This window comes from Rhipicephalus microplus, chromosome 7 (genome assembly GCF_043290135.1).
Source record: "Rhipicephalus microplus isolate Deutch F79 chromosome 7, USDA_Rmic, whole genome shotgun sequence".
NCBI lineage: Eukaryota > Metazoa > Arthropoda > Arachnida > Ixodida > Ixodidae > Rhipicephalus > Rhipicephalus microplus.
This window is the reverse complement of record NC_134706.1, coordinates 89,147,161-89,172,646: the sequence shown is the minus strand read 5'-3', so window position 1 is coordinate 89,172,646 and position 25,486 is coordinate 89,147,161. Positions and strand designations below refer to the sequence as shown.

The window sequence follows — 25,486 nt, the reverse complement described above, 5'->3', positions numbered from 1 at the left end:
AGTGCTGCTACAATTGCTACAAACTGCTCTGAATGGGAAATGCTGCTCCATGCTTCTCCAAAGTACAATATTTGCTAGTAAAAGATGTTGGCAAACTAAATAGAATTAAGTTGAACCATGCGACCATCCCGCGAGCCTAAGCGAAACCAAAAGCAAGCTGTGTACACACTATCGTCCCAGTATGCAACTCAGTGACTTAAATCCAGAAAAGTTACAAAGGGTGTCACGTATAAAGCCATGGGGGCCAATTCGTATTTTTAATGTGAGTTGTATCTTTATTTATATAAGCAATAAATCATGCTTTCAAATAGAATATAAAAAAAATAAGCACGGGGTGTAAGCTTGAGCGATTGTGTTGTTCTATTTGGTCTTTTTTTTTCACCTTTTTGCAATTTCCGTAGTTCACACAGCTGAGGGGCATTTAACAGAGCTATGCAGTAACAGATAAAGAGTGTTTTAAAAAGTTCATTGTGCTATACTTAACTGTTAGCTCAATTATATCACCTGCTAAAGCTAAATTTCAAAAGGGACACTTGCAAGGGCTGTCCTCCCCAGCCTGAACAAAAGAAAATTCCGGACTTCTTTGACCCTCCCCCGCCCCCATGACTTACAATAATGCTGCTGCTATCCGGTTTGTATACTAGCTGCATACAGTAAAAGCTTGTTTATCCGGACCTCGTTAACTTGGAAATTCAGTCAACTTGGACTCGTGGTGTGGTCCCGGCAAAACTGTGTATATCTCAATGAGGTCAAATGCTCATTAATTCGGAGGAATTTAGCCGTGCACCGGTTATCTCGGACAACTCCGGAGAGGGCTATCATGACTCCAGAGTCGCGCGATCTAGGCGGCTTGGAGGCTCAAGCATCGCTTGCCGCAACCGACTGCAGAACAGGAGTTTTGGAGAAACCGAAACCGAGCAAACTGCTGCAGAATATGACGATGATGATAGTGAATGAGGGGGAAGTGGCTAGGTGGCACTAGTCACCACCCAGCGGAAGCGCTTTGGCCACCGGCGCATCCGCTGTCTACTAACAGCTGCTCGCTACGCCCGTGATATGCCTGCTAGTGAACTACTTCGTGTCTTGGTTCTTTGTGTTGTGATTTCGAGTGTATCGGCTGTGTTTGTGCCCGCTGTCGCGCTTCATGGCGACCGTCACAGGAGTTAAGCGGCCACAGCAGCCAGCAAATGATCTTGAAAGAAAGGTTATGATATTGAAAGACGAGATCATCTGCGATCATCGGCAACCTTTTTGTCTTTTCACGCTTCGAAGCATTTGAAAATTTTTAAATAGATATTCGACAGCTATTCAGAAAATGTTTGATTCACGCTCAAACCTTAATGTTCAAGCTTGCTTCGCACCCAGAATTTTGCTGTTCGCACAGCTCTAGCATTTTGTTATTAACAGGAGTTCTTAAATGAAAAGTTTTGTCGACATTAACGTGCGCAGCATGTAAGAGGGGCTTGGTTTGTCGTCCATGCTGTGTCTCGTGCAACCTGGTCACGCTCCAAATCAAGCGATTGGTACAGGCCTAGGAAGAGGCTAACATTACTCTAACATTACTCTAAACTAGTCCAAAGTAAATCAAGGATGTCAAGAACATGAACTACAGAAATAAACAAGATGTAACCGCCACAAGTTACCTCGATTAGCGACAGACACTTTTGAAACATCCGGCTGATGCCCAAGTAACGTGATACCGTTACTTGGTGCCAAAGCCAAGGAAATCAATGGGTCGCCCGTGCTAAGCACTTCCCCAGGTTTCTCGGTAGTTTTTTTAAGTGTAGGCCTTGAAGCTACACCAAGACCTGGACAAGGACAATAGGGCAGTATCTTTAGAGCACAGCTCTTAAGCGCCGTTTCTGCGTTGAGCGACATCCCCATTGGCTGGCGTCAGCATAACCAACAGAGCGAACGAGAAAAAAAGAGCTGACACGGAGTCTGTCGATATCTGGAGCCGCTGGCTTCTAACCTCGCTTTCTTCCTTTGTCATGTGCGCTGGCCCCTCATTTGGAGCTTTTGCATGGGCAGGGCTGGGATGTGCACTACAACAGGCTCTGCTTGTCATAACGGGGACGTCACCATTTCAGTTGGTTTGCGGTGCCTGCGATATTTGCCGTTTTGATCAGTTTCGCAAGCAAAACGTGTTGCTTCCCAAAAAACTTCTTGTCGCTTCAATTATCACTCACTAACAAAGAATCAGGAAGCTTGTTTTTAAAGTTATGCTAGAGTAAGCAAATACCCTTTTTCCACTCCCAGCTAAAAGGAATGCACTTATAGTTAAGAACTAACTCTCATAATGTCGTACTCAAGGTAGAAGGAAATGTACTGTGTGCGATGATGTTTATTCAAACAGAGGAGTCGCAACGAAGTCGCGATGGAAAATGGGCGTACGGCAAGTCTGGCAAAGGTTGGAGGAGGTGTACATCCTCAGCATGTCGCCAAGTGTGCGGTTGAACCGTTCAGTGAGACCATTCGTCTGTGTATGGTATGCGGTAGATTTCCGGTGGATGATGTTGCATTCAGCGAGAATAGCTTGGATGACCTCCGACAGGAACACTCGACCTCTATCACTAATTCCCGTGGAGCCCCATGGCGGAGAATGAAGCTGCGCGGAATGAAGAGTGCAACTTCGTGGGTGGTCGCTGCTGGTAGAGCTGCAGTCTCAGCGTAGCGTGTCAGATGATCGACGCCGACAATAATCCATCGGTTTCCAGAGCGACTATATGGGAGGGGGCCATAGAGGTCGTTACCCACGCGGTCGAATGGGCGAGCTGGGCATGGGAGCGGCTGTAACGTGCCAGTAAGGTGCCGCGGAGGTGTCTTGTTCTGTTGGCAAGTGGTGCAAGACTGAACGTATTTTTGCGCAAAGAGATACATTCCTCGCCAGTAGTACTGTTGGCGCTGTAACGTTTGCAGTGCTCGCCCTCTTTCTACGTCGGGGCTTTCTGATAACATTGCCCGATTGCTGTTATCTTGCTGTTTTCTTTTCTTTCGTGCCAACCTGCGATTGGCTGCGTAGCGCTTAAAAACGCGCCGCAAGGTGAATAAACTGGGATTGTCTTCCTGGCACTGCTTGAGTCGTCTCTTTCCTGGGCCGGCTGTCGTCCAGCCGCCGAATACGTAACAGCTGGTGGCAGCGGTGGCGGCGGTATGGAGCGCACGTCGAAGGCGGCCTTGGCGTCCGGTTTGGTGAGAGCACGGCTTGCTTGACTTCATTGGGTGCATTAGCAGCATTTACTTGGTAGTCGAGGTTCTTTTGTATTTGTTGTTGACTTTGCTAAATAGTAGTACATATCAGGGTAGCACTTGTTAACTGCAGTCATGATCCTCACGTCGTTAACGAAACCCAACCTAGTGCTGCTAGCTGAAGAGCTCGGTATCCCTGTACAGAAGTCTATGCGGAAGCCTGCAATTATCGAAGCGATATCCAAATGCGGAGCAAACGACGACGAAGTCGAGGAGTGTTGGAGGGCAGTCTCGGAAAAGCTCAAAGAACGAGAAGTAGAACTGAAGTTAAAAGAGATGCAACTGCATAGCCTTGAACGCAATGACAGTTTCGATATGCGAGGATACATGCAACCTTTCAAGGCTGGCAGTGACATCACTTTGTATCTCGTCAACTTTGAGAGGACGTGTACAAGAGCTGCACTTGCAAAAGAGACTTGGTCGCAACGCCTGTTGACATTACTTCCAAATGAGGCAGCCGATGTAATCGCGAGAATGCCAGATGAAGATGCTCATGATTACGAAAAAGTGAAACTTCATTTGAGGCGAAGGTACAGCTTGTCAACAGAAGCCTTGAGGATGAAGTTCCGTAACACGAGGCGTGGCCAAGGGGAGTCATTTTCAGAATTCGCCTACAAATCCATGAGCTTGTTAGAGGAATGGCTTAAGAGTGCCAACGCATACGAGGACAAGCAACGTCTGATTGAACTGTTTGCGCTCGAGCAGTTTTATGCGTCCATTCCGGACCAAATGCGGCTGTGGATTCAGGACAAGCCAAACGTAGAGACTTTGCAAACGGCAGCCAGCTTGGCGGACGAGTACCGTTCCCGTAGAATGGAAAGTTCGGAAGAACAAAGAAAGAAGCCGTCAGGAGCGTTCAAGAAATTTCAGAAAGGAACGAAAGAAACTAACCAAGGGAAACCAGGCGACAGTGTTCCAGCCCAAGGGCATGCAGCCAACGCGAGTGAACCGAAAAGTTCCAAGTTCGAAGAAAAACAACCGCTGGTCTGCTATAAATGCCAACAACCGGGTCACATCGCAGTCGGTTGCCGACAGCCAGCAGTTTCCGTCAATTTGCTAACCGAAGAGAGCGATTTACTCTTGCCCTACACATATGACATGAAGGTGAACGGCATCAGTTGCAACGTTCTGCGCGACACAGGAGCAACATTTGATATCGTCCACCCGTCATTTGTTAAGCCCGAGAACTTAACAGGTTCATGTGTATGGGTACGCCAGGCACTAGAGCCAGACATGAAGTGTTTGCCGGTAGCCAGAGTCGAAATGAAGGGCGCCTTCGGCACATTCGAAACTGATGCTGCGGTTTCCGATAAACTTCCTCAGAAAATTCCCTACATTTTTTCTAACCGATCAATGAGGGACTTCCAAAATGCAGGACTGGAACTTAATGCTAACCCTGTAATGGTCGTCACGAGGTCCCAAACAAGAGCTCAAGCTACCAGCGCTACCCGTAACACGGAAATTACAGACCAGAGTGAACCGACACAAGCTACTGCACCAAGCGAAACTGTTCCTGTCGACGCCAATTGTGTCGCGCCAGCCTTTGATAGCAGCACTCCCGTCGGTAATGCGCTCCCAGGTGAAGCGATAAACCCAGTCAGTGAAAATTTTCAGCTTCTAGCAAAGTTAGACAAAAGCGCTCTCAAAATGGAGCAGGCAAACGACGAGTCGCTGAAGACGTGCTGGGAAAAATCAAAACGGAAACAAAAAGGAGCCGTGTCGCTCATAGTCAAAGAAGGCATTTTGTACAGAATATTCAAAAACAAGAAAGGCAGAACCTTTGAACAGCTTGTCGTTCCCAAAAAGTATCGAGTCGCACTTTTGGGTTTGGTTCACAGCGATAGCTGGGCTGGCCATTTAGGTATCAACAAGACCAAGAGCAGGTTATTGAACGACTACTACTGGCCGATGTGCTTCAAAGAATCGGAGAACTGGGTACGTTCCTGCAACGTTTGCCAAAGGACGGGGCGGCCAAACGAAAAACTCAAAGCACCTTTGGTCCAAGTGCCTTTGATTGGCGAACCCTTTCGCAGATTAGTTGTCGACATTGTAGGTCCATTACCAGTAACAGCGGCGGGCAACAAATACTTGCTAACACTCATTTGCCCTGCTACGAAGTTCCCGGAAGCAGTGGTATTACCCGAATTAAGCTCCACTGCAGTTGTAAACGCGCTACTCGGCGTCTTTGCAAGAATTGGATTTCCTAGTGAAATCCAATGCGACCAAGGTTCTGTGTTCACAAGCGCGCTCACCACGACGTTCTTGAAGAAATGCGGCATATCCGTTCACCACAGCTCAGTCTACCATCCGCAAAGTAATTCAGTCGAGAAACTTCACTCTGTAATGAAGCGCATTCTGCGTGCACTCTGTTTCGAGAAAGGCGCCGACTGGGACGAAGCTGTTCCCGCGATGCTCTTTGCTCTGCGCTCCGTCACTCACGAAGCGACTGGGTTCACGCCGGCGGAACTTGTTTACGGTCGAGCGCTTCGCTCCCCGCTAACGTTGTTGAAAGAAAAGTGGGAAGACAAGTTCGTAGACAAATCAGTTGTCGAGTACGTGCTGACCTTGTTGAAGCGCCTACGTGAATCGCAAGAACTGGCGCAGATAAACATGGCAGAAGCGCAGCAACGCTCAAAGGTGTACTACGACAGATCCGCACGCACACGAACCTTCAAGGAAGGCGATAAAGTGCTGATTCTGCGGTCGTCAAAGGCAAATAAACTGGAAGTAGCATGGGATGGGCCGGTCACGATTAAACAAAAGCTCTCCGACACCAATTACTTGGTAACGACGCCCGGTAAACGCAATGATGTGACGATATATCACTGCAATCTAATGAAGCCTTTTATCGAACGCAGTGAGACGTTGAGCATTGTCCTTAACGAGCCTGAAGAGATCAACGTTCCTCTACCCCAAGTGCCAAGCCCCTGCTCTTCCCCATCAACAGAAGAGATAGTCCAATCTGTCACTAAACAAGCTTCTCTAACTGACAAGCAAAGAAAGGAGTTAGAACTGCTTGTGCGCAACTTCAGAGACTTGTTTAGTCCCACTCCCGGCAGGACAAATCTCGTGGAGCACGACATTGAGTTAACATCCAACCAACCTTTCCGAACCAGGATGCACAGACTTTCCCCCCGTCACGAAAAGATCCTGAACGATTGTGTTCAAAACATGTTGACACTGGGTCTAATCGTGCCAGGAGAAAGCGAGTATGTGTCACCTATGTTTATTGTAGAAAGTCCAGGCAAGGAACCGCGACCCTGCATCGATTATCGAAAATTGAATGCGATAACAAAAACAAAGATGTTTCCCATTCCAAACGTTGAGGGCTTGATCGAGAAAGTGTCCGCGGCACGGTACGTTTCTACGTTAGATTTGGTACGCGGTTTCTGGCAAGTGCCACTAACGGAAAACGCCAGTAAGCTCGCCACTTTCATGACACCGACAGGCACATATCGCCCTCTTGTGCTCACTTTTGGCCTCAAGAATGCACCCTTCGCATTTTCAAGGTTAATGCATGAAGTGCTCAAAGGAGCCGAGTCGTTCGCTGTTCCGTACCTTGACGACATAGCTGTTTTTTCGAGCACCTGGCAACAGCATTTGGAACATCTGCAGCAGGTATTCCTTCGAATACACGAGGCAGGCTTGACTCTCAAACTCGCCAAATGTCGTCTTGCGAGCTCTGAAGTCCACTACTTGGGGCATGTTGTTGGCCAAGGGAAGCGACGTCCTTCCGAAATAAAAGTTGAAGCAATCACTAGCTTTCCTTTGCCGAAAACAAAGACTAACTTGCGTTCCTTTTTGGGTTTAGCCGACTACTACAGAAGCTACATTCCCAACTTCGCAAATATCGCTAGTCCTCTCACAGACGCACTGCGCAAAACTGAGCCAACTATTGTAAGTTGGAATAAGGCTCGTAAAGATGCTTTTGCTGAGATCAAAAAGATTCTTGTCAGCAAACCGGTCCTCGCGGCACCAGATTACTCTCTCCCCTTCTTAGTTCAGTGTGACGCCAGTGACCGCGGAATGGGCGTTGTTCTAAGTCAAGTGAACAAAAAGGGCGAGGAACATCCTCTTGTCTACGCCAGTCGAAAACTAACATCACGCGAGCAAGCCTACAGTACAACTGAAAAAGAATGTGCTTGCTTGGTCTGGGCTCTCGAAAAGCTGTCGTGTTACCTCAAAGGCTCCTCATTTGTTTTTGAAACTGATCACTCACCTTTAGTGTGGTTAAATCAAATGTCGAACAAAAACAGCCGCTTGATGCGTTGGAGTCTAGCACTTCAGCAATTTGATTTCTCAGTGCGGCACAAGAAAGGCAAACACCATGCTAATGCGGACTGCCTTAGCCGAACCTATTAAGTGTTTCTTGTTTCTTTTGTGTGCATGCAACTTGGCGCAAGTATATATTTTTTTTTTCCTTATCGTATTCGGCTTTCACGTTATCTGCTCCCAGTGAAATCAACTGTCGGGCTTTTCTAAGCTTGGGCGCCAGGTTGCTTTTGACGTAGTTTCTGCGTTTCTACCGCTCGTCCACTCAGCCATTTCAGATCCTGTCGTACCAGATGGCGAAATCAACCCTGCTCCAGGCGCCTGCAGCCAACTCCCGTGCTGCAGCCAATCGACACTCGGCGAGTGGTGCCCGTTCTGAACATTGCCTGTTCTCGACATTGCCTCCTCTTGGCCTTTAATGCCAACCTTCGCGGGCGTGTTCCAGCCAGACGACGCGCAATGCCATTTCCATTTCCTTCTGCGGTGGCTACTTCAACGACCAGTGCCACCATGCACCTCAGGGTCTTCGCCCACGCCGTGCACAAAGACAATATGACCGTGCGAAACGTGTCAGTGCTGTGCTTGGAGACCTGCCCACGTGTTGGCTACCTGTTACCACCTCCAGCCGTTCATGAAGCGTCATCCTCTTGAACGCCTTCCGCTAGGGGTAGCTTTGGCCGAGTTGTAACGTTTGCAGTGCTCGCCCTCTTTCTACGTCGGGGCTTTCTGATAACATTGCCCGATTGCTGTTATCTTGCTGTTTTCTTTTCTTTCGTGCCAACCTGCGATTGGCTGCGTAGCGCTTAAAAACGCGCCGCAAGGTGAATAAACTGGGATTGTCTTCCTGGCACTGCTTGAGTCGTCTCTTTCCTGGGCCGGCTGTCGTCCAGCCGCCGAATACGTAACAGCGCACCCTTTGGTAGGTTTTCAGGACACCTGCATGAGCACTTCGGGGATCTGCATGGAAATTCATCCAGATTTCAGAACGAATATGAGCAGGGAAAGCATGGAGCCACTTCTGACCACCAGGCATGTAGTTGCGGCGGTACAAAATGTTGTCTCGCACGGAAAAGTGGGCTGCTTGCCGGCGTAGCGCTCTCGTGGAAGGGACAGCAGACGGATCGATAAGGTAGTCGAGTAACAATGCAAGGTATGGGTCCTTACGCTGCTCCGAAAGCATGTCAGGGGTGTCGATTGGTGACAAGGTGGTAAAAAGGGGTGACAGAGAAGCCACATCTGGTGTTAATGGCGATCGCGAAAGTTCATCGACATCCGCATGCTTGCGAACGAAACGATAAACAACACGGATGTCGTATTCTTGCAATGGAACTGCCCAACGCTCCAGGTGTCCGGACGGGTCTTTCAAGGTGGACAGCCAACATAGAGCGTGGTGGTCAGTGACCACGTCGAAAAGGACGGTCGTAAAGGTACGGGCGAAACTTCATCAACGTCCAGATTATGGCCAAACATTCCTTCTCTGTGACGGAGTAATTAAATTCAGCCTTCTTGAGAGCGCGGCTTGCATAGGCGACTACGTATTCGGCTTGGGTGCCTTTCCGTTGTGCCAAAACTGCACCAAGACCGATGCCACTTGCATCGGTGCGAATTTCTGTGGCAGCAGCGGGGTCGTAGTGACGAAGAATAGGTGGTGAGGTCAGCAGGCGGCGCAGCTGGTGAAATGCGTCGTCAGATGCAGTACGACCATGCAGATATACCTTTGCTGTTGGAAAGCAGACTCGTGAGAGGTGCGATGATGGACGCGAAGTTGCGCACGAAGCGACGAAAGTAGGAGCAGAGACCGACGAAACTTCTTAGGGCTTTCAGTGATGTGGGCAACGGGAAGTCAGCGACAGTTCGAAGCTTATCGGGATCCGGAAGAACACTGTCTGTTGTGATGACATGTCCCAAGATGGTTAGTTTTCGTGCCGCGAAGTGGCACTTCTTGAAGTTAAGTTGTAGGCCTGCGGAAGTCAGACACGTCAGAATCTCGTGGAGGCAAACAAGATGTGTCGGGAAATCAGATGAAAAGACTACGATGTCGTCCAAGTAACACAGGCAAGTTTTCCACTTATGGGTACGCAAGATGGTATTGATCATGTGCTCAAATGTGGCAGGTGCGTTGGAGAGCCCAAATGGCATGACTTGGAGAAGCCCTATCTATAGAGTAGCTTCAGCTGGCCGAAGAGCCCATTTCTGAGAACCCGATATTTTTGTTTTTTGGTCTGTGGAAACTTTTTCTGGTCCATGTACAGCTGATCACCTGCCTTGGTTTGTGGCACTCGTAATCACAAGCTTGAGCATGCAAAAGGGTGCAATGTAACAATTTTCACCATGCAAAATAACTTTCACCTGACATCAGCGCTCATTATAACAGCAGGACGTCGCTAGTATTTGCTCTTTATGAGGCAACAGATTACAATATCTCAGTCGAGCGAGAAGGCATTCAATGCAACCTCGTGAGGTAGTCGTGCATCGCCATCATTAGATGTGGACGACACTGTGTCTAACTCTTCTGATGGGAGGCTGTTGGTAACACGGTTTCGGTTTGGTTTTAACATGCAGGCAATTTTCAGACCTAATTTATTGAGAGAAAGATGCGTGTTGAATTTGATTTTCAAAACTAAAAATAGAGATTCGCTCGCACCTGCCTCAACTAAGTAATGCTGCCATTAGCAAAAATAATGTAATCTACTTTCTTTGGAGAAGCACGAGGTGCTGTAGGACGTGTCGAACAAAGGGCGGTGATCTTGTCTTCCCAGGTGGAAGCAGTGAAGAGCAACGTGCTGCAGCAGAGTCTCGAGTCCATGATGGACCGCAAGGAGGCCCTAGCACAGAAGATTCTGGAGAATGAGGATCCCGACCAGATAGCCGAAATCACCGCTCGCATAGACCAGCTGGAGGAGCAGGTAAGCACTAATCACAGCCTGTTGTGATTTCGAAGTGAATTTGTTGTGTTACGTCGAGACGCTGAACATTGCAAATACAGTCGAACCTCTTTATTAGAGACACTGATATAACAGACAAATGGGTATAAGAGACACCAGTGTTCCTACAGTAAATTACGGGTCGATATGAAAACGCATACGAGGTACCATGCTCAGAAGAGACATCTTATATAAAAGACAAGAATTGCTACCCCTTATAAATGGGTTTAACTGTACAATGTTTTGATAAAAAATACCTGGTACAATTTTGTCCTGGTGTTACCGTGCAAGTAAAAACTCTCGTATAGTCGAGGTGTTTTCCTAGCTTCCATTCTGTCTAACATCGGCCCCGGGCTGTGCCCATTCTCAAGAATTTTCAGCTGAGAATTTAGTTTCAGTTTTGGGATTGCATGGCTCTGTCATTATCATTAGGCCAGAACCATTGGCAACTGTGCAGTGAATAGGAAGTTTAGTAGACAGGCGAAGTATTCGGGGTTGGGGGAAATGGAAGGAACCTCTCTTTGTGTGCTGCTGTTCGAGAAGTTTCCGGGGTCGAAAACTGGAGCGTTTTGCAACGTTGAACGGGCTTTGACAGGCTTTGTTCAATGGCAATGGAGCACTGCTGGAGCTCCCATCAATACTCGTGCTTGGCGCGTTTCGTTGTCACCTCCAAAAAGCGGCTGCTGCACGACTCTCGCATGCCTAGCTTGTCATTGCCTTCGAAGGACAAATTATGAGCACCGTGTGATGTGTGCCTAAATAAAACAGTCACGGACCGTTTCAAGCACTGTATGCGGAGTAGATGCAATCAGGAGGTCCGGAAGCTACCCTCTCCACAAGGCTGAAGTAGGGCTCCCTAAGCGATGCAGTGCACGTGAACCTCTAAAACATCGACTCCCGAGGCGCTCGTTCATTGTGCCGTCCAGGAGTGCTTGGTTGCAAACACTTTTGATGGTTGTGAAGGTGAGGAGCTGTGAGAAGACATATCGGACTAGGGAGTTTCGGAATGAAGTGCGTTAGATGATGATGAACAACTGTGTGGATAATTTTTTTTTAATTGCTGTGTTGCTATATTACTGTGAAAGCTTTTCTCTTGCGTTTTCTATCCTCAGACTACAGTGGAGTGAGGATATATTGAAATTGACAAATACCTAGAAAAATTTGCTGTAAAGAAGATTTCGTTGTGTGCAGGTTTGGTACGAAAATTTGAAAAATGAATGCACAAATTTAAAAAGAAAGGGAAACTGAAGGCAGAGGTAACCTAGAACACTATTTGGGCAGTAAAAAATGCGTTCTTTTGATAGCAATCATGTGTACACTCTTGGTGAGAGATGGGGGAGGTTTGCTGCCGCTGCCATGTTTCGTAACAAATTAATAACATGCCCCCATGCATCGTAACTTTTACGAGTGGGTAAAAGTCTGCGAGGGCTGCTGAAGCAGAGATCAAATGAGTCGGCTCTTCTCTATCGCCTGGAAGCTGCATACAATAACATCCCTCGCATGTTCAGGCTGCCGTCGATTGCTCAAACAGAAAGGAAACCACCAGTCTTCAACAAGCGTGAAAAATCGCTGCAGGAGGTTGAGTAGCAATGGTGAACTTTGATGTTAAGTGTGCAATCGGACCGCTGGTGCTCGTGCTATCTTGGCAAGCGTCAGTGCGCTTTAACTCGAAGAGAGTGTGTGAAAAGAGCACTCGTTCCTGGAGCGGTCGTACTTGCTTACAACCAAGTTGTGTAGGAGTTCCGTGATATTGGACCCACGAGAGTTGTCTGCCTATCTTGTATAGCATTACGATTTGTTGATATCGCATTTAAGGCGCCACCATGTTGTTCCATAGCTGATCGCCAAAGCATGCAAACTCGCGGCATGGCGCAAGATAGAAGCGTGTGACAAGTCTGCTTCCGAAGATCTGTCTTTGTCACCGTGGTGTCAGTTTCCATCAGTGCCTAATCTTACATCTCCTTGGTGGAGACGACATGGTTGTCCACATTAAAAAACAAACAAGCCACAAAAACCACGAAGCTGAGCATCGTCGGGGCTGCGGGCACATGATGTTGAAAACGAAGAGCGAATGACACGGATACAGCGGAAAACTACTCGGTAAAGCGCCCTCCATATGCAGTGTAGCCCCACGTATGGGAGGCTAACTGAAACCGTGGCACTGCCAACGCAAACTACTTTTTCTTTCTTTTCGTTTGGAGGGAGGGGTGGGCACATTCGTCCGCGGCGGCTAGAGCGACTCGTGGGGCACAGGCCTGCCTTGAGCCGTAGCCAGCATGGGAGTTGCCGGGGCCATGAGTGCACCGCTGCCACTACGCGCTTCATTGGCGGGGGCAACTGCGGAAGACGCACGTTCGTGCCTAAATGGCGAAAATCGGGGCAAGATTCCTAGACTGTTCGTGGCAAAAATTCGTTATATCAAGGATTTCTCCCACTGTTATTTTGTTACGTAGAGGGAGCAAATTCGTGTGCTTCAATGGAGTAACGGCGGGGAATAGAAAAACTTCGTTATATCGAAAAATTCATTATATGGAGGTTCGTTATAGGCAGGTTTTAGTGTATATCCGGATCAGGACTATAGATGGGTCTGGACTATATGCGGGTTCTTATGGTATGTTGCAGCATACTCTCACTGGGTGTGCACTGTTGGGGGGATATGGCCTTTCAGAGACACAAAGTGTCAATCACTTGTAAGAGTTTTTATTGGATCTCTGCTTAGTGACCTGATACAGGAGCAGAATGCAGCATACAATTGAACAGGAGCGCGGCACAAGTTTAGCGCTGGCCTGACAATGCCCAACTGCCTGGCGATAACTGGCATACAGGCAATTTACCAACCTCTTGCTCTACTCCAGAAAACTATTACCTATTCCAAAAAGTGAAAACCTGCCTCCAAGTACATCATCATATGGTAACCCAAGTGCTGTTGAAGAAGCTTGTATGCGTGCTCTATATAAGGACCCTCTGAAATTTGCCTACCAGGTAGCCTTCGAATTGTGAAAAAAGCTGTTGGCGAAAGTGTGTCGAGGATCTAGAAATCTGCCTTGGAATAGTTTGAGGCATTGTGGCAATATTGTTAGCAGGTATTTTTTTCTAAACTTTTCCCAAAACGTTTGATACAAACAGTGTAGTTGTAGTGCCTGGGAATAAACTAAAAAGTTGCCCAAAATTGCACTTGGATAAAAATGTATTTGAAACGTAGAAATGAAAGCTCATCTATGTGGCAAAAATATGCTTTTTGAAATTACTTCTTCACAATGAGTGTTTGGTGACAACTTCTCGATGATTCTAGACAATGAGCTCCTTTCAATTTTCGATAGCCACCTTGTGTTCTTTAAAACGGATTTCAACCTACTTTGAGTGTAGTTAGGTCGACTTTTTTTACTGCTTTTGTAATTAAGAAAATCAATTTGTGAAAGCAAGTAAAAACAACGTAATTTATCAAAAACTGGCATTTTTTTGTTAGCATCTCTCGTTAACATGCTTCTGAATCTAAGTGTAGTCCCCCACATTTTCGATAGACTTAAAATGTACAAGGCTCGTGCACTTAGATTTAAGTGCACGTTAATAACCCTAGTTGTTCAAAATTTCTAGAACCCTCCACTGCGGTACCCCTTGTTATAACATTTTGGTTTTAATATGTCAAACACCAACATTGGTATTGTTTATTAAAACTAATCTGTAATTTCACGATCCGCATAACAGTGTTTTATAGTGCCCAGAGGAGTATCGGGGAAAAGGCAGGCAGCCTTAACGAAGCCAACGAAAATTACCCTTTACTGCCGCATGTCGCGAATTCGTGACACATTGTAAAGGTTCGGGCAAGCAAGTTACGAAATGTATGTGGCCTTTAATGCCCACATTCAAGCACTCACAAGGAAGATGGCTTTGAGCATGAAAATTTCAGCACCGTCCATTGGAACGTATTCTATGCTAGGACCAATTCTTTTGTAGCTGATGGAAGAGAATGCGAAGCATGTATAACAACTCTTAATTTCTATCTTCAACTCTTGCTTTCTATCTTCAATGATTTTGTTTCTTTGATTTGTGCATACCCAAGGTGCACCACACGACATGATACGTACAGTCGAGCGTGACTATATCGAACCTGTTTATAATCAAATTATCCCATATATCGAACAATTCCTAAACGCGGTAAGTTTACATTGAGAATATATAGCAAAAGGTGCTGTTTTATCGAACGAAAATAGCAACGACAACTGATATATCAAACTCCATGCGCCTCAGAAGTGCTCCAGCAAGTGTGCTTTCCTTTGCAGTGGCGGGGAAACTGCCGGCGCCACCCTAGAAAAAGTTGGTTAGACCCGGATGTGCGCGGGCGAACACCCCCCCCCCCCCTCCAAGAAAATATCCTGGCCCGCTCGCAGCGCTTACAGCCAATCAGAGGCCATCGTGCTTTCTCCGGGGTGCGAAGGTGGTAGAAGTGAACGCCATTTTTTCTTTCTTTATGCTTGTGTGCCTGCTACTGCTGATTCAGCGTGGTCTGTGGTGTTGCCTGTTAATGCTCTGTGAACTGTATTGGCACGCTGTCATCATGGCTTGCGCAAAGAGGCAAAATTTGCCGTTCGCCGCAAAACTCGAAATCATCAATCGGGTTGAGCGCGATGAAAAGAAGCCCGACGTCGCCGCCGCGTACAAAATTCTAAGGAGCACTTTGAGTACTATCCTGAAGAAAAACGCAGACATCAGGGCCAAGTCGGACAAAAGGCCAGGTGCCCGTGGCGCCCTACGTGTGCGCGCTGCTGTGTACGAAGATGTTGAAACGGCCGTTTACAAGTGGTTTGTGGACGTTCGATCGCGAAACATGCCGGTGTCCGGCCCTATGATCGAGCAGAAAGCCAAGGACCTAGCTTTTCTGCTTGGCAGGAATGATTTCCAAGACGGTTCAGGCTGGCTTCAGCGGTTCGAAGAACGGCACGACATCGTTGGCAAAGCTGTTACAGGGGAAAGCAGAGCGACGGACCTGGACAGCATAGAAAAATGGCTCGAGAAAAACTGGCCAGATATCGCAGCAAGATATAGAGCCCAAGATATCTTCAATGTGGATGAAACCGCTCTATTTTGCAAATGTTGCCAAACAAGACAGTTGCGTGTCGTGGCGACAAGACAAGCGGCAGCAAGGCAAACAAAGCTCGTGTGTCCGTGCTGTTGGCAGCTAATTTAGATGGGTCGAAAAAGCTTCGACCTCTGGTTATCGGGGAAAAGCATGGCACAGCAGTGTTTTCGAAATGCGCTGTCGCTTCCAGTTACCTACCGAGCAAACTCAAAAGCGTGAATGACCGGGGAGCTTTTCAGCAGATGGCTATCGTCATGAAATGATGATTTGGTAGGCGAAAATCGCAAGATGTGCCTGCTCGTGGACAATTGTTCATCGCACCACTGCAGTACGACCTTCAGCAACATCGAGCTGCATTTTTTGCCCCCGAACACTACGTGTGTACTGCAACCACTGGATCAAGGCGTTATACGCGCAATGAAAGCCGGCTATTGGAAGCGCCTGGTGGAGAGGCTGCTGCAGAACCTTCGTGTCGGCAGGGAGCTTAAGACCGACTTGCTCGGAGCTATTTCTATGTTGAGTAGATCGTGGGCAGATGTCAAGAAGGAGACGATTCAGAACTGCTTTAGGCATGCGGGCTTCCGCATGCCTGGTGATGACACTCCAAATTCTGACAGCACTGAAGACACCGCAGGTGTTTCCGCCGAAGTTTGGAACGAGCTAGCAGAGTTCTCGGGTGCTATCGACGGATCGACATTCGACGAGTTCGTCAGTGCGGACGATGATGTCACCATCATGGGCCAATTACAGAATGAGGATTACATTGCAGACGTCGTGCCGACCACGAGCCAAAGCGACAGCAATATGGAAATCGACGACGGCCCATTGCCTACATCTTCCGAAGCGAAATGTGCACTTGCGTTGGTTTGGAGCTATTGGTTGAATGTGGAAGGTTGCGGCCTCAGCTGCTCTGACTCGTTGGACAACATGGAGGCATGCGTGCTGTCGCAGGCAGCGAAGTCGTTGACGCAGAAAAAAATCCGGTACTATTTTGTTCCACAATAGGGCACGCAAGTAAGCCAGCATATTAATAAAGTACTTTTCTTCTAGTTTGTTATGTGCCTTTGTGTCAAAACCTATACTTGGCCTATATCGAATTATACCATATATCGAACTAATAAACGTTTTTTGGCGAGTTCGATATACCAGGTTTCAACTGTAGTTACTAGGTACGTTTTTTGTTCCAACGTCTTCTTTTTTTGTGACACATGGAGAATTTGTGACATATATAAAGGTATGCATTAAACTTGCATTTTGGATAATTTAACTGCAGAATCATTTAAAGGTTGCTATTTAAAGTTGGAAAATAAACACAATTCTAATTTTGGTTGGCTTTTTTATAATTCTGCTGTTATAAGTGTACTGTAGTAATGGTGATCCAGATGTGACAGGCAGAAAGACGACTTTCCTCTGGCAGGGATCGAACCTGCAAGCTTTGAATTCCGTTCGCTCGTTCGCAGATGGCCAAGACTCGCGATCTGAGCCAGGAAGAGCTGCTGGAGCAGGCTACGCGCCCCATCGACTGGCTGCGCATTGCAACTGTCGACATGCGGACGAACCGGACGGCATTCGACTGCGAGGCGAGGTGGCGCAACCTTCTGGACGTGCGCCTGAACCAGGGCCCCTGGACTCCCGAGGAGGACGAGCGCCTGGCAACCGTGGCCGCCAAGTGGAAAGGGCGCAACTGGGACCAGGTGAGGGGACCTGCGCGTTTTCAATGAAGACATCGAGTTGACAATGGAGGCAACAAGTGTGCCTTGTTTTGTTGTTGCTCAGAGGGGTGTTTTCGTGGCTTGTTGACAAATTTCTTGAAAAGAAATTCATTGGGTAACTCTGTCATTGAGATCATAGTTTTCCAAAGTTAACCAGAGGGGACTCTGGCGCTGCAATTGTTCAGTTTTTGTGGAAATTATGGGTAGTACACAGATTTGCCTAGTCTTTGTGCTTGCGGGCTTTGAATGCACTTGTGGCTTCGTTTAATTTTGTGTTTTGGTTTTTTTTTCAATAAAAGAATTAACTGGTTTTTAACTTCATGACCCGATTTGAATTAGTGAGCCTAAAAGGTTGCAGCGGTGAGAAAGGATGGCTCAACATTCGCTGATTGTCAATTCGTGATAAAGCACCTCCAAGCCACGTAAATCTGAATGAAACTGAAAGTACAAAGAGTAGGCAAATCCTTGTACTACCCGTCATTCGCATGCTTGCTGAAACACCCTGCATTGCAGCTCCCATAGACACTAGCGCCAAAGTTCCCCCTAGTGTATATATAGTGAGATAAGATGAAGACAACCCCATTGTCAAGATGCGTTTGCGGTCGGACAGTTTAGAGTGCGGTGTTCAGCCACTCTTTGTCGTGGCTACTGAACTACTGTCACCCGCAGTTCAGTAACCGCCCCACTGGCTTCTTTCCTTGGAACCTGCCCCAGAGTGATTCCTGACCCATGCACCAGGTTACGGCTATTTATGAAACCAGAAAAAAGGTGTTTGCACATTATTGTTTTTTCTTCAGAGCTTGTTCTGTGCACAATGCATTGGGAATCTGTGACCCAAGCCTGCATATGGTAAGAGCCGTCTTTTTCACGGGCTCGTCGAAGTGTGCTTGCATCCGCTGACTGCACCGGGTGTGGTAGTGCGCTGCACTGTATGGGCCGTTATTGTGCAGTGACATTGCTCACATCTTGAGTCGTCCTTGTAGTTGCTGCGTCATAGTTATTACCGTGTTACTTTAAGTCTGAACTGACACCACCCGCCGCGTTGGTCTAAGGCACTCGGCTGCCGACTCGCAGGTTGCGGGATCGAATCCCAACTGTGGCGGCTGCATTTTGGATGGAGGCGAAAATGCTGCAGGTCCGTGTGCTCAGATTTGGGGGCACGTTAAAGAACCTCAGGTGGTCAAAATTTCGGGAGCCCTCCACTAGGGCGTCTCTTATAGTGATATTGTGGTTTTGGGACAATGATCTCCACATATCAATCAATTTGGACTGATACTATTCTTCTAACAGTAATCGTATACCAAACTCTAGGGTCAGGTTAGACCTTAGAATTAAGTAAATGCATCAGTTTTATAAAATCAAAAGAGAATCGCTTAACGATGGTGGCGTAATTCTATTACGATACTTCGACTTTCTTATGCCTTCATTAGCTGTATTCCGTTGGTGAAAATTTCTGGGCTGTGGCTTTTGACCAATGGCAGATAACCAACGGCCAATTTAATGGGTGTAAAATGAGAGAAGGCCTGTGTTTTTATATTGAGGTGCACATTAAAGGATCCCAAGTTGTTAAAATTAGTCATCCGGAGTTACAGGATACTGTGGCACATCTCATGATCATACCATAGTTTTCAGCAAGTAAAGCCCCAAGACTTAATAGCTTACAGAGTCCTATAAATTTGAACATTGATTGAAAAGGCTATTAGGGATTTAGCACACTTTCATTTGCCCTGTTTCGCAGGAATGGTTTGTGTGTTTGCACTTGATGGCTACCTTATTTACTCAATTATAAGTATCCTCTTTTTTTCACAATCGGGATATTCAAAGTGAAGGGGGGTGCTTAAATTTGAAAAATGAACGCTGTTACGCCTGCGAGTCCACACCGAACGTCAATGCCTCTGCAAAGGCAATCTGTGTCAAAGCCAGCGGTCGAACCCGCCTGACGCAACTCAACGACGTCATCAAGCGGCGGTGCCGGCCTGTCATGCAACGCACAGCGACCTCCCTCAACCCACGAGCCCGTTGAAGCAATCAGCGCCTTCCAGTCTGGCGAGTCTTACGCAATGCGTGGGAACGTCCCTCTCCTTGGCTGCAACCATGCGCAGCGGCTCCGGATTCGATGAGCATGATGCGGCCCAGCGGCGGGCCCCATTGGCGGATTCTGAAATCACGGCCAGCGGCGTTTCTGGTTGGGCGTTTGGTGACTCAAAGGATCCACCCGGTGCCTATAAAAAAAGCCCTGCGGCGCGGCGCTAGCAGTAGACCTATGTGTCAAAGGAGCCTCTCGTTGCGTTGAGTCCCTTTCGCAATCGGTGCGCCCGGTGTCCTTTGCAGCGGCGAGTTTCGTGGCACCCTTCGTAACCTCGTCGGCGGTGCACTTTGTAACAGAGAGAGAGGCCGACGGATGCATGCGAGAGAAGGCATCTCGGCTCTTCGAGTCCCTAAGCTGTCTGCCCCAGTGCCAAATTTAAAACACCTCTATTTTTATGCTGTGCATAAACCTTGCCTTAACCCACCGTCGTCTCGTCCGCACGTCTATCAGCTCTGCGCAGAAGCAGTCGTGAGCTGAGTAACACACGCTACCAAACGGCTGGTGGCCTTGGCGGCGTAGTTCGGAGCAGTGGCGCCTTCGGGACCGTGTTGGCGTCTCGGCTTCGTAAGACCGCTCAGCCCAACCCCCTTTTGCGGCAACATATCAACAAGGCTGATGCGAGAAATTGCGTTTAGTTTGAAAGAATTAATAAAAATAGGTGCACACAGTGAACGCACCACTCTTGTAGCATGCCGGTCACTTTCACTGCCGCTCAAGTCCGTCGCACCGCTTGAGTCCATCGCACCATTCAAGCCACCACTGTCAGTGTCCCACAACAGATCATCTTTGGTGCCGTCCAGGTTGTTTGTAATGCAACACTTCTTGAGCGACTTCGCGACGTCGACTTTGATACGTTTCCGTGTGTTCTAAATCCATGTTGCCACGGTGGACAGAGACGCTTTCTGCAACTTTCCCGTTGCTGTTATTATTTTTTTTTGAGGTTCCGGACTCGCCTTTCATGCTCCTGGCGAAGGTGGGACTTGAACGGCTTGTTCACTGGGGCGTCCAGGTGTTGCAGCACTGGTGTCATGCCTCCTGAAATCGCGACCAAGCGTTTTTCTTTTTCAGAGTTATGTAGGGTAGAAGTTTGCGCTTGTCAGCTGTGATGCACAGCATCGCTGTGTCACACTGCTTGTAGTATTCTGTCGTCTTCAATCTCACTTCCTGGGCTTCTACCTCATTAATGGTGCATGCTCTCGGCTTTTTGAAAGAAACAGGGGTCTCATCGGCATTGCTGCTCAGCCGTGGTGGCCTAGTGGCTAAAGTACTCGGCTGGTGACTCGCAGGTTGCGGGTTTGTATCCGGGCTGCAGTGGCTGCATTTTACATGCAGGTGAAAATGCTGTAGGTCTGTGTACTCAGATTCGGGTGCACGCTAAAGAATCAAAGATGGTCAAAATTTCCGGAGTCCTTCACTATGGCATCGCTCATAATCATATGGTGGTTTTAATATGTTAAACCACACATATCAATCAACAGTCAATCAATCAATCATTGATGTGGCCGATTCAGCCGAAGTCATAGCTATTTATCTGTGAAAAACCAGCACATGTTGCTGGAAAGCATCGAGTTTGTCATCAAAATCAGTTGCCAGCTGATGGCGTATTGGGGTCAGGTGTCTCAAAGAAAATTTGTTCCTCTGCATCTTGTGCCCACCCCCCGCCATGGCAAGCAAGAAACACCACGCGGGAGGGTCTCTATTCTCATCGCAACCTCCGTTGCCTTTGCCTGCTTCCTCCACCTGTTGATGCAGGCTCGGTCCACGCGGAATTCTACTGCAACACTGTGTCTGCCATTGTCCTCATTAAATGCGATCGCTGCTTGCTTAAACTTCAAGTTGTAGGAAGCCCTCTTTGCACCGATTCTGACCAATGTCAGGGCTATCCAACAACTGAGAAAGACACATGCACATGCCACACGCCACCGCAAAGCTAGCCTGACCTGTTTGTACTTGCAGATTGGATTGGATTGTGCCGCTGCCTCTTGTCTGCACCTAGCAACATACATCACATGGCGGCTTTCGAGATTAACGACGAGAGGGTGCGCTGCGGCCCTGACTGTGCCATGCTTGCAGAAAGTAAAAAAAAAGAGGGGTGCTTATATCCGCAAGCAAACGTTTTTTCTAAACTATTTCTAGTTAAAATGAGGGCGGGGGTGGGGGGGGTGCTTAGAATCGCAGGGGTGCAACAGCTGGGCCAATTTCGCCAATTTGATGAAATTCCTGATCTATGCGCCGAGCTGTGTCAGAACCATGAAGTTTGCTGAAATTGTGCCACGCTGTGCCAAAATGCCCGACCAGCCTCAAAATTTTCTCAATTGCCCTAATTTGAGTGAGAAATGGAGACCACTTTAGCTACCTGTACTTTGTGACATCAATCTACGCGGGCAGACCCTAACCCTAAACCGCAGTGTAATATAGCTGCTCGTTAGGCCAAGACACTCGTGAAACGCGATCGACCAGATGAAGTAACGATGCTGCGTGCCTGTCGGTCTGCTGACCGCAGCAGATATTTACCGGCGGGACGACGGAACTTCAACATGGTTGCCGCAGTCGGCAACACTTCGTGGGAAATATGAATTGCCTAGTCATCAAGTGCGGCCATGGCATGTTAGGAACCATTAGGAACTAAAGCTAGAAGTGTACAAATTCCCAGCACGTCTAGCTTGCACGCTTCCAGCTTTAGTTAATGCCGTCACCACGTCAGTTGCCATAGCAATGCCACATGCGATAGATATTTGGTGCCGTTGCCAGACAAACAGGCACGTGCCATTGTTACTTTACCTGGTCAAACGCGCCTTGCAAGCAAGCCGAGAAGTTGTGCCCTAAACCTAACCCCTTCATGAAAAGAAAAATGGAGGGGGGGGGGGGTTGTGGTTCGAAAATTTCTTGGTCTTGTTCTAACCTGTGCACGAACACCGTTCAAGCCACCTTTTCCATAGTATATGGGTGGCCTGCGGAAAAGCGTTAAAATTTAGAAGGAGCCTATAGTTGTAGTCTCTAGACACTGCACAGTTTGTTCAATGACACATAATTATGAGTACTAATATGCTTGCTGATGTCTAAAAAAGTGACTGGCAAAATGATTTGGAGTACAATATGAGATCTCTGTAGCTGTAAAAAGTCGAAGACTTTTTTTTTTCCAGTTTTACAAATCTCATGGTCACCATCATGGGGGATCTACATTTGAATTCTCAGACTCTGTCAAACAATTTGACAGGCATGGTGACTTCCAATCTGGACCTCATCATTGTTTTATGAGTGGGTTAATAAAGAAAATACATAGTTAAGTTAGTAAATACAGGTCAGTCTAGCCCAATCCACATCCTATGTGGCTTGCGCTCTATTCTTCATAGTGAACTAAGAATACATTTCAGTGGCGGAACTGACCGGGCTCCCGTGTCCTCCTTTTACACAGATGTCACCAGATGGTGCCACTTCTACGTTTCTAGCAGCTTGCTCCTTTAAGCATTTAGCTGCAGTTATTTGTAACTCCTGTGTTGGCTTTCTTGTTCTTCCAAGCACTAAACAGCCAACTTGCTAACTCGCTCACTGGGAGACTTTGGCACAGATGTACATATTTTTTTTATATTTACCGCACGTGGTCGGCACTTATAGTACATTTATTTACTTATTTTAAAGGAGCACCTGAGTTTTTTAGGGTGTGTTTCTAGTACACAAAGTTTTGAAAGGAGACGTAAGGGCCATGGTATCAGCTTGAAATCATCATCTTGGAAAACCTGGAAAAGTCGGGGAATGTCAAAAAAGCAGATTGGTTGACACCCATTTGTTGCAGTAGCAACAACTTTCTGAAAACAGTGTTTTAAAATTGGTAATTTTGTGCTCATAAAATTGATGCAATTTTCATTTTTGAAGTATCTTTCTGGAGTCCGCTGAGATCAATGAGAATAAATTTAGCCGAAATCGTGCGCTGCTTTAGTATAGAATTTTACCAACACTATCTTTTTTGCATTTGAATTGACGAAATTAATTGCAATAAAGAATTTTAGAATAACATAAACAAACACGGTCATTCATTACGTGAAGGGCTATCTGTGTTATAAATATGAAGATACTAAAACATTCGTGGAAGCAGGCTGAGGCATTCATTGAACAAGGCGAGGCGTGCATAGGGCTTTCAATGATCATCTAGCACATGAGTCTCCGGATGTCATCTCACCGTCATTTATTCCTGATGGTTACCTCTCTATGTGTGGCCGCAATAACGTAATGCTTGCAATCATTGACTGAATGTTGCACTTTTCGAAAGTATGAAAGATATTTCATGGCAGAATATAACCACGGTAAGTGTAGCTGCACAATTCCATTTTATGGCATAAAAGGTATCATGATATGTAGGCTACGCGCTAACGTTAAGCATAAGGCAAACAATTACAGTTTAAGCAGTCACAAGCATCAGAAAAATTATTAGTCTCTATAAAACTTCATTAGGTATTCATTAGAGTTACATATTAAAGGGAGCGACATCAGATTTTTTTCTAAACCTTTTTTCTGGTGCGACAGACAGCCTTCCTATTGTAGTGTTCGTAGGTGCAGTATTTCCAAAAGCACGTAGTTATTTTATAAGTAGTATGTTTCCATCGGAAAGGCTATGAACAGGGATGCGGTTCAGCACCACTGAAAACTTATCGCAATGCCGTTAGTCCTTCAAGCGACTTGTGCATGCTGGGTACCTGCCAACTCTTCCGATTATTCGGTATAAGGTTTGGATTTTGACCGTACTTATGTTTTTACGAATCTTGCCTGAAGTATTACGAAAAATATATCATTTCCGATAAAAAAAAAACTAAATTTGTAAAATAGCGTGGATTCTGCGATTCGCTACAACGCATTGCTGTAGCTCACTGGAGCGTCGCAGAGACAGAAGGGCATGACCTTGAATTGGTAAAGACCGTCAGGTGTGATGAAGGTGGTCTTTTCTCGATCCATGTCATCTACAGCAATTTGCAAGTAGCCCGATCGGAGGTCGAGCGATGAAAAGAAGGTGGCAACATGGAGGCAACCGAGGGCATCGTCAATGCGTGGTAGAGGGTACACATCTTTTTTGGTGATTTTGTTGAGGTGGCGATGATCAATGCAGAAACGCCATGAGCCGCCTTTCTTCTTTACTAACACCATGGGAGATGCCCAACGGCTCGATGATGGTTCGGTTACGTTTTTCGTAACCATTTTGGCCACTTCTTTTTGACTCACTTCTCGCTCGCCCGGACTCTGACACGCGGTACGGCCGACAGTGAATGGGCACAGAGTCAGCAGTGTTGATTCGGTGAGTGACAATTTTAGTCTGGCCCAAGGAATGATCGTCGGTGTCGAAAATGTCACTGTATGAGGTCAAAACCCGGCTCAGAGTGTCGGCCTTATGAGGCGAAATCTCCGATCTAATCATGTTTCGAAAAACAGCATCGTCTCAGGTGGGTGACCGTGAGACTGTGCTTTGATCAGGAGCAGATACCGCGACAACACTGACATCGTCCTCTTTTATGGCGGTTAGCTGGGCCAGAGACATCTGGCAGGGCAACACTTGAGGGGTGAAACCAAAGTTAAAGAGCGGAAGGAACACACAGTTATCCGCTATGGTCGCTATGATACGTATGGGGCACAGTAACACAGCGCGTCAGCCGAACGTCAGTAAGTGGCTTACGATATATTCACCGTCAGGAACGGGAGGGGACGATGACAGACATGTATGTGAAGGCTCGAGGAGGCAGGCGAACGAAGGTGGTTGGGCTCAAGCGGCTGGTCGGCTTTGCAGAGTAGTCAGCAAAGATTGGGAGGTCGAGGCTGAGGGTACTAGACGAACAGTCAATTAAGGCCGAGTGTGTCGAAAGGAAATCAAGCCCAAGTATGAGGTCATGAGGGCAACAGGCTAGTACGGCAAAGGGACCACGACGTGACGACCGGCAATGCGGACACGAGCCGTGCACATTCCGATTACTGGTACAGTACCGCCATCGGCAACACGTATTGCCTGCGTCGTAGACGGCATCATATTCTTTTGCAAGTGGCGGCGTAGAGAAGCGCTCATAATAGACAGGTGCGCACCTGTGTCAATGAGGGTGGTCACAAGAACATGGTCGACTTGTACTTCAAGCAGGCTGTGGCGCGTGGGAAGTGTCAGTGGAGAATTTTCAGTTGTCATTGGTAT

General features: G+C 47.3%; 1 protein-coding gene across 1 annotated transcript in view; it reads left to right on the top strand.

Annotated features, from left to right (window-relative positions):
• Positions 1–3,040: 3,040 nt before the first annotated feature.
• The window catches only part of LOC119185878 (transcriptional activator Myb-like), a 211,334-nt gene continuing 188,888 nt past the window's right edge, over positions 3,041–25,486 (top strand). Inside the window, exons 1-3 of the mRNA XM_075869457.1 lie at positions 3,041–8,440; positions 10,281–10,427; positions 16,983–17,216. Coding sequence (XP_075725572.1) covers positions 10,326–10,427; positions 16,983–17,216 — 336 coding nt within the window. The 5' untranslated portion in view covers positions 3,041–8,440; positions 10,281–10,325. The remainder of the gene's footprint in view (positions 8,441–10,280; positions 10,428–16,982; positions 17,217–25,486) is intronic.